This window comes from Copadichromis virginalis, linkage group LG19 (genome assembly GCF_057382275.1).
Source record: "Copadichromis virginalis isolate Kocher_CV1m ecotype Utaka linkage group LG19, C_Virginalis_male_GT1.1, whole genome shotgun sequence".
In the NCBI taxonomy this organism is placed as follows: domain Eukaryota; kingdom Metazoa; phylum Chordata; class Actinopteri; order Cichliformes; family Cichlidae; genus Copadichromis; species Copadichromis virginalis.
In genome coordinates this window covers 1,661,438-1,670,757 of record NC_140636.1, presented here as the reverse complement: position 1 = coordinate 1,670,757, position 9,320 = coordinate 1,661,438, and the positions used below count along the sequence as shown (strand labels likewise).

Below are 9,320 nucleotides of genomic sequence, written 5' to 3'. Positions count from 1 at the left end.
TTCCACACAAACACATTCATGTTTATTTTCCACTTATTTTTCCTTCGACATATAAAAATATACATTACGCTTCAAATAATGGCAAAGTACAGTAAAGAGAATGGAAAATAGAGCTATTGATATCAGTCATTGAGACATTAGCAAAGTGACAATGAAAACAGATGCTTTGGATCTGCGTCACGTTGACCAGGTGCTGCTCTCTATCCAACCAGAGACTGAGCTGTGGACTCTTTCGTCAAAGGTTTTCATTTGCACACCTTTGTCACTGTGACCAGAACAAAGCATCTGTTCGAAGGAGCTTTCATTTGAAAAGAATCACCCGAACAGCTACTGAACTTCCACTGTTCATATTTTGAGAAATATGAATTTAAATCTGAAATTACATCTACATTTAGCTGTTAAATATGCATTTACAAATGAAATCTTCATGAAATGAATTCTTCACAAGACATGAGAGAGAGAGCTGTATGCAGGAGAGATCTGACTCTAAAACAAAACATTTGTGCTAATGTGAAGAAATTGTATTTTATCAATGAATATTTGAAAAGATATTAATTAAAAAACAAAAACAGAGCTCTTCTGTTAGTTAGGGGGTGTACTTTTGACCGAAGGTGCGGATCACTTGATAGTTCATGAACAAAGCTTAGGTGACTGATTTGTTTATAGGCACACACAGCTAAAGGCTCCCAGTGCATCTCCCCTGTTGTCAGAGTAATAGCTGGATAACAGTCATTTTATCCACGTTTGTAATGTGCTCAAAGTCTGATGCATTTCCATTAATACTGCCAGTTATTTATTTAACTTCAAATGAAATGCTCAACCAAAAGTTGATCACCCTTTTAAGCCTTTTCTCAGAGTGTTTAAAGGAAGTGACATAGATGCAACAGCAGGTCTATTAACATCCACAGAGCCACCAATGAGAAGTATGGGGCTAGGGTTAGGTTTACTAGTACCGCTTTATTGAACTGTTCATCTTTATTACATATCTAAATGGATATCTTATAACAAAGAGCCAAAAGCAAAGACTTGGTTTGAAAGGTAATGACTTCCAGTTACATGTGAAATTGTGAATGTTGAGCATGTAGCTAGATGCAACCTAACCTTAACCCACAGCAGTTTACTCGTGGCATAAGAGTTTAACCAAACCATCACTTTACAAGACTTGGCCAAACCATCGAACATTCAGTACACAACATTCGGAAAGATACACGCTTCACTTACTGACAATAAATTTTGCACTTGGTAATACCCATCATCCCCCTGAGCGTCTGCCTAGAGTTTTCCATGCAGTCCAGCCCACGGAACCTCCTGGAAAAAGATCTGGTCATAAAGTCAACAAAAGTGCTTCTTCCTTTGCAAACCATGCAAATCAACTTTAAATGTGATTTTTACAAGGCTCACTTCAGTCTGTGTCTACATGCAAAGTACATGTGCAGTCGTGATCCGATGCTTTGAACAATAATCTGTGTATGTACTTATTCACTGTGCCTACACGTCATATTTTGGATTGCGTTCAGTGCTCATTATCAAATTAGATTTACTAGATTTAATGTGGCTGTTATCTCAAGGTTTTCAAAGCAGTTGACTCACAGTCTTCTAGAGATTCAGTCTCAATAACACATTCATCAGGTGAGATGTAATAACATTTTTACCAAACTAAGAAATACTAAAACTCAGCATCTTTCCTCTCTGTGTGTAGCTGGAATAACGTCATCCCAGCTACTGCTGTTGTTGTTTCACTGCTCTTGTCAGCTGTCTGGGGACGGGAGGGTCGCATGTCTGATCTGCTGACAGTAAGTAATTCGGACAAAATCTGAAATAAATACGCACGTTTATGCACAATATTTGTATGGAAAAGACTTGACTTTAGTTCAGGAGGTAAGGCTTGAGGTGAGGAGGGTGAGGTTGACTTGATTAAGATGCTGGTTGAGTTGTCTCTTGCCTTTGCCCTTTCCCCCCCTTTTTTGGTAAAAGGGACCCTTCGTTACAGCTTTATGGTAAAGAATACCATCACAACACATTCTTACAAAACCAAATAATCTCTGTTTTCAAAATTTTAAAAAGGCACTTTTAATCCTCCTACCGTCTACCATAACTCTGTTCCAGCCACTGGCGCACATCCTTCAGATTGTAAAAAAATGGCCCTTTGCCCCCCAGGTAAGCAATCTTTTTTTGTTGCACTATACACACCCGTTCGTTGGACACACCGTAAGCCACATTAGCATTATTGTCCATGCAGTCAGCAACTAGTTGACACTGCGGCGGCAAAGAAAAGTGCTCAGTGAGTTGACGTGCCGCTCCCATCCTTTCCTCCAGGTTCTGGTGTTTCCGGAAACTGAAGGAGCAAGAACCCATGGGAGGGGCCACCCAGCCATCAGATGGATGAGCCTCATCAATGTACACTAACAGGAAATCAGCCACATCGCTGAAGTCTTCCACTAACTGCCGGAAAGCCGGCAGGTGGCTGATGAAGGGGGGTCAGGTGGCTGAGCCAAAGTTGACCACCAGGGGGCGATCTGATGACTCAAAATCCAGAAGTCTGCACTCACCCCCATTTTGGATTCTGATGGTGCTGCTCCACCGAGGGCCATCAGGTACCTTCACCACTTTGGAATTGGGTGCCTCACAGCCAAGTTTCACCTAAAGAGGTAAAATAGAGACAAACACTTAATGTAGACTGTGTGCACATGAAGAAGAAGGAGAACTGGGATTTGCATTTCTGCTGTTTTGGCATATTGGGCCTGGTGTAGTTTAACTGTTGCTATTGCAAAGCATCTGGCATTGTGCTGGAATTTCAGTATGTGGTTGATTTAGATTTGACAGTATGTTATAATTATGTCTACAACACACACACACACACCCACATACATATACATATATATATATATATATATATATATATATATATCTGCCTATGATTAGGCATTTCTGCATTGGTATTGAAAATAGGAGGCTGTGATTTAAAACAAGTCAAAGAGTCAACTTTGCACCCACTGGCCTGTAAGAAAGAAAATTACAGAAGTAATTTTGAGTAAATACAACTAAATAAGCTAATATACACAAATAAAGAAAAATGCGGAGTGCCCGGTACGAGTTCCCGGCCCAAGTGGAGGAGTTTAAGTATCTCGGGGTCTTGTTCGCGAGTGATGGGAGAAGGGAGCCGGAGATTGACAGACAGATTGGTGCAGCGGCTGCAGTAATGTGGACGCTGCACCTCTGCTGTGGTGAAGAGAGCTGAGTGTAAAAGTGAAGCTCTCAATTTACCGGTCGACCCTCACCTATGGCCACGAGCTGTGGGTAGTGACCGAAAGAACGAGATCGCAAATACAAGCGGCAGAAATGAGCTTCCTCCGAAGGGTGGCTGGCCTCTCCCTTAGAGAGAAGTTCGGCCATCCGGGAGGGGCTCAGAGTAGAGCAGCTGCTGCTCCACATAGAAAGGAGCCAGCTAAGGTGTTCCAGGCATGTCCCACTGGGAGGAGGCCCCGGGGCAGACCCAGGACACGCTGGAGAGATTATATCTCTCGCCTTGGTGTTCCCCCGGATAAGCTGGAGGAGGTGGCTGGGGAGAGGGAGGTCTGGGCCTCTTTGCTTAGGCTGCTGCCCCCGTGACCCGGCCCCAGGTAAGCGGATGAAGATGGATGGATGAATAAAGAAAGATGAATAAATAAACACTTTAAAACTGCTGAGTAAGTGAACAAAGAAAATTAAAGTAGGAATTTGGTGATTCCAATTCCATTATTGATATTGCTTATTGATTCTCATTGGCTTTGCTTTGAGAGTTCCTCCCATCTGTCAGTAGCAAATCAACATTCGTGCAGATTAATCGCCTGCTGTGAGCTCATTTCCCCACTTTGTTGTGACCAGTGTTGGGGTTGTAACTCAAAAAAAGTAATGTATTACACAGAACACTTTTCTCAAAATGAATCCAGTATGTCCAGTGTTAAAATTAGTAACTTAGTTACATTACTAGTTACTTCTATCAAAAGTAACTCAGTTACTTCAAGTTACTCGTTACTTTCAAAGTAACTAGTTACTAGGGAAAGGAAAAGATAATGTGCATATTTCCACGAGAGAAGTCCCACGCCTGGACCGTCGTTGACCGCTGCCATGATTCTAGCCTACGTCACAGCGTCATGTGCGCCTTTTACATCCAGCACAGTCGTGGTGCTTTGATTGTACTCAGAACTCGGAAATCCTGCCTTCTGAATAGGAAGATGTAGGTAACAGCAGACTGCAGGTGAGCTGCATACAGGGCTGGACTGGGACAGAAAATTGGCCCGGGCGTTTTGACTAGAGAGCGGCCCACCATTATAGGAAAAATCATAAAGCCTTTGAATGCAAACAAACACTGTTGTGACAGTGATGTTCACTGTTCTGATGGTATATATGCATCAATCTATCAATGGTTTGTTGTAAGATTCAGATAATTATTTATTAAAAGTGAGACATTTTAAATGAGAATAAGAAAGAAAAGTATGTCTTTGTGCCCCCCTCTCCCTGTTAATGCCCTACCTGCCCCCCTGGCAAAACTTTGCTAGACCCGCCCCTGCACAGTTACCAGCTGTCAGCTACTTAGAAAAGGATCCTGGTGTTATTTGTCTCTCAGAAACAGTTCATAACTTCAACTCATTCATGTCACCTAAAAGGTAAACCTGTTTCTCCATCACCTGTTCAGCTCTGATGATCCAGTAAGGACGCCTCGGGTCTCTCCTCCTTCTGCCTCCCCTTTCCCTCATCCACCTGCTGCCTCCACCACTTGCTAATGTTACTGAATCTGTGGAAGCTCCGTGATGCCACCACACGAAGTAACGAGTAACGAGCCTATCTAAATCCCAGTAACAGTTAACGCGTTCCTGATTTTGGCATAATAACTAGTTACTGTGCTCGTTACCACAATAATAACGTAGTTAAGGTAACGCGTTACTTAATAATTAAAGTTGACGATTGTACCGCATTTTGATCCGGGACGTAATCTGCATGAAAACAAGCGCTCACTCTTCCTGCTCAACAAATGACAAGGGCGGAGCCTTATACCACGTGATACAGAAGCCAGCTGGCTGCTAAAATTAGCAGGAAAAAAACAACGGAGAGCACGTGAGAGATGACGAAGCTGTAAAGGCCAAGAAAGTGACAGGAGAAAATCCGTCCCGGTCAACCACCCAAACATCAATAACGGGAACCTTATACAGCGCTTCCCTATACCCGTCGACCTCCCGCAGGCACAAAGACATTACGGAGGCTATCACTTATAACCTGACCAAAGATATGGCTCCATCAACACTGTGCAAAACGAGGGATTTAGGAAAATGATCAACACCATAGACAAACGCTACACAGTGCTGTCCCGCAACTATTTTTCTATTGTTGCACCACCTGCTCTGTACACGCAGCGTCGAGCAACGGTGGAGACGGGATTGTTTTTATGTTCAGTCTCAACTGTTACGAAGTTGATGTGCAGTTAATAAGCGCAATAAATATTTATACTGGAAAAGAAAATCGTGAGAGAATCGTGATCTCAATTCTAAGCCAAAAAATCGTGATTCTCATTTTATGCAAAGTCGTGCAGCCCTACTAAGCAGTTTGTTATACTGTCATCAAGCTAAAATACATATGTGGACTTTTTTAAGTTGCTTGAAGACGTTTCACCTCTCATCCGAGAAGCTTCTTCAGTTCTGAAGAAGCTTCTCTGAAGAGCTCCTTGGACCACGTGCACTATGCCGACCCCGATCCCTGCGTGCTGCACACCACATTCTCTCCAAGTTTGGCCTGTCAGTTTTTACGTAATAACATTGAAAGAAACATGTAGGCAGACAGATAGACAGACTGTGATGTTTACGTACTGGGTTCTTGCTTTGGCACAGGAAAAGTACTTTTTTTGTCTTTACTGCAGGAACGAACCATGCGGCATATCTGCCAAGAACTGCTTGGAGGTAAAACAGGCTTCGAGGTCTTATAGTGGGCCTTTGGCAGTTACAAGATGGAAAATGTGGGTACGGAGACAGACCCAAAGTTAATCTCTTGTGACATATTTCCCAGAATGAATACTGCCAATAGGAACTCCTCAATCATGACGTTCAGGCTGGAGCTGTCGTGCTGTGCAGTATCCACATGTACGTTTTATTAATTCCTTATTCGTAAGATTTAAAGGAGATTCCTGAACATTTTACAGTTCACAGAAACGCTGACAGATGCCAGTCAGGCGTAGACTGCGTAATCGTAAACGAAGGCCTGAAAGGAAAACTGCACACAGCCATGGTACCTGGATGTGCCACAGCTGTGCGGAGGCTTAACAGAACATGTTAATCCCCAGAGATTTGTCAGTGGCTTCTTTTTTAACTAATAGCACAGTGGACGCATAGAGGAACCTGGGTCCTCGCTAAGCCTCTGTCATACTTTACATTACAATAGCACAATAAGTTGTACACTTTGAAAAGTGCACAGTTCATTTCAGATACAACGTTTTTTTGATGTGTGCTAACATGAGAAGGGGCCCCTACATACCCACAGGCCCAGGCTGTTGTGCTAAAAGAGTGGGTCCAAGGCACAAAGCCAAGGGACACACACTATAGTCCGGCTATCACACACACACACACTTGTGTATAGACATATAGACATATACGAATAGTTAATACAGTAACTAATGATTTTCCAGCAGAACTTTTTTGCTAAACCAGTTTTAGACAAGAGCTGTTGTTATAGTGTGAGCTTATTAATAACTGTAATATAAATTAATATGCAGAGAACTTCTTATATAATCAAAGACTCCCACTCTAGTTCCACAGGAGGCACTGGTGAGACACTGGGCACTATGAAGTCCCCCCCAAAAAACAAACAAACAACAAAACAAAACAAAAACACAATTTGTGGGTAAAATATTTGTCTTCTGGTAATTTTGTCTGATCAGAGCAGCTGAACGACAGATGTTGTTTCATTTTGCAGGTTGTGATGTATCCACATATCTCTGTAGTATAAACGCCACAGTATCACCAGGACGTAACAAAATCAGCTTTTTGAAACATTAGCAGCGAATTTGTAGCAGCAGCCTCCTGACAGCAGAAAGTTACACAGCTGTGAGGACGGGGGCCATCTGCTGCACCTCCACATGAACTGCAACCAGTTTCTATCCAACGCGATTAACGTGATAACCTGTATTTGCTCTGATAATACTCGTGTTACACAGTATTGTAGTGATAAAACATTAACTATTTGGTCACGCGATTCTGTAACGCTTCTCGTTCTGGCCAGCCCTTTGTGTAAACTGTATTGTTCCGCGCGCACGCACACACACGCACAGCTCCAAACGCGAAAAACAAGTTCTGCTCCATCTGCGCGAAGACAATGAAAAACCAAGTTTTCCGAGGGCGTGCCGCAAACGTTCGTGCACACGGCCGTGTAGGCAGGTGAGCGAGCAGACGCTAAGAAACACTTCCTGTCTTTTACACCACTTTGGAGTGCACTTGAATGACGTCACTGCATCGAGGCACTCGAAGCACTTAGACCCTACCCAAATAAAAAGTTTACCTGTTTGTAGGCGTCCAGGAGGAAGCTGTTCCAGATGGAGCGCAGTCCCGCCGAGGTCAGCATGCGGCGCCACTCTCCGCAGCCGGCGGACCGAGAGCTGAGCAGCGAAACGACGCGCTTCAGCAGAACCACCGAGTCGTACAGGGCAAGGAAGAGGCAGTTGGAAAAGAAACCGGGTAGTATCTGGAGTGTCACGAGCAGATCCTCGCCCGCCGTTCCCATCTTCCGTTTGTGCGTTTACACGACCGCTGGCCAATTCCTCCACCACAGCTCTTATCTGCTCAGCTCATAGTTTGGGCTCTGTTTCGTGCACTGCGCCAGAGTCGGTGCGCAGAACGAGAAAAGTGTTTGGAATGCGTCTCGCAAAGCGTCTCTGTTCATCAGCTCGACAATCCCTTGGCGCGCTGTCGCTCTTTTTGAAAGAAGGAACATTGTAGTTAATATTAAGCCTCGCGGCTTATCTCTGCGGCAAGATTCTGACGTCAGAAATAGAGCAATCGCTGTCTCCTCCTCCTCCTTCCTCTCCCCCGCAGCTTCGTGCGTAGCGGCTGCACTAAGCTGCAGATCGACGCTTTCACTGTTTTTACCATGTTACATCGACTAAATATGAAATGTTTATACTTTCCATACTCTTCCAGAGTATTCCAGTGATCCGGTTGTGACTATGCTTTAAAGAAGTGGGAACTTTTTTTACTCAATATGTGGGTACTCTGCATTTACTCATTACTTATTATTAATCTCTCTTCTTAATCTGCTGCTCTCTTTTTTGTCTCGTCTTCCTCCAGCCAGTCTGGTTCTGCCAGAGATTTCTTCCTGTCAAAAGGGAGTTTTCCTTCCCACTGTTGCCAAGGGCTTGCTGTCTGTCTGTATTATTGTGGGGTCTTTACCTTACAGCAGAAAGTGCCCTGTTGATATGATTTGGTGCTATATAAATACAATTTAAATAATGTTCTAATGTCTGTGTACCCATTCACAATCACACTGTTGCATTTCATAAGCTGGTTTCTGAAAACATAAAGACGTTTTTGCATTAGCGATGCAGCCTCTAACCATGCAACAGTTTGATGTGTGCCAGAAGCGTAACGGTCAGGATCACACTGTCATAGTTCATAAACTGTTTAAAAAAGAAACAAACAAACGCATCTAAATATTTTCTGTCGTTCTATCTATGCTGCCACAAGCTACAGTCAAGATAACGCCCACATCTAAGCTCTGTAACACAGCAACACCCATATAACATGTAACCTTAACGGTTAAATCTGCTGTAATGGTGGCATACCAGTAAAACCGCTGCGGTCACACAACAGATTTTTCAAAATGTGATTGAAAGTGATGTTTTTGCTTCTTCCTCTAACTTTTATCCAAGACATGCATTGTTGGCTGCACAATCTCATCTCCTTGTTGCTGCTTCCAAGCTGGAAAGGACAAAAATCTCACCACATTCCCAAAGGGGCTTTTCTCCAGTTTTATGCATGACTGTTTCATTTTAGAACTGAGCAACTCACCATTGTTCATTTCAAACCGCAAAGTAACCTCTATGTCTGTTTCTTTATAAATGTGGGCTTGCATTGCAATCGTGACTCCACAATCCTGAGCTCTTATGGAAAAAACTTCCTCCCTCTTGTTTGAGACATTGTTTCAGTTTATTATGGTTTTTGAGCATTTCAGTCAGGCTGAGTCATTGCCTTTGACAGGGCATTGCAACACCTTAATTCTTTTGAATAACTCGCATGTCTGCTTTCAATCCTACTGTTTGATCCAGTTTCAGCCAAGTTTTATCAAACTTACCCTGTGAAAAA

The 9,320-nt window shown here is 43.2% G+C and overlaps 1 protein-coding gene across 1 annotated transcript; it reads right to left on the bottom strand.

Moving 5' to 3' along the window:
• On the bottom strand, positions 1–8,061 carry dio2 (iodothyronine deiodinase 2). The gene is made up of 2 exons (XM_085441268.1): positions 7,522–8,061; positions 1–2,640 (listed from the first exon to the last, which is right to left on the bottom strand). The coding sequence occupies exons 1-2, from the start codon at positions 7,741–7,743 to the stop codon at positions 2,080–2,082; spliced, it is 783 nt and encodes a 260-aa protein (XP_085297394.1). The 5' UTR covers positions 7,744–8,061; the 3' UTR covers positions 1–2,079.
• Positions 8,062–9,320: the final 1,259 nt, after the last annotated feature.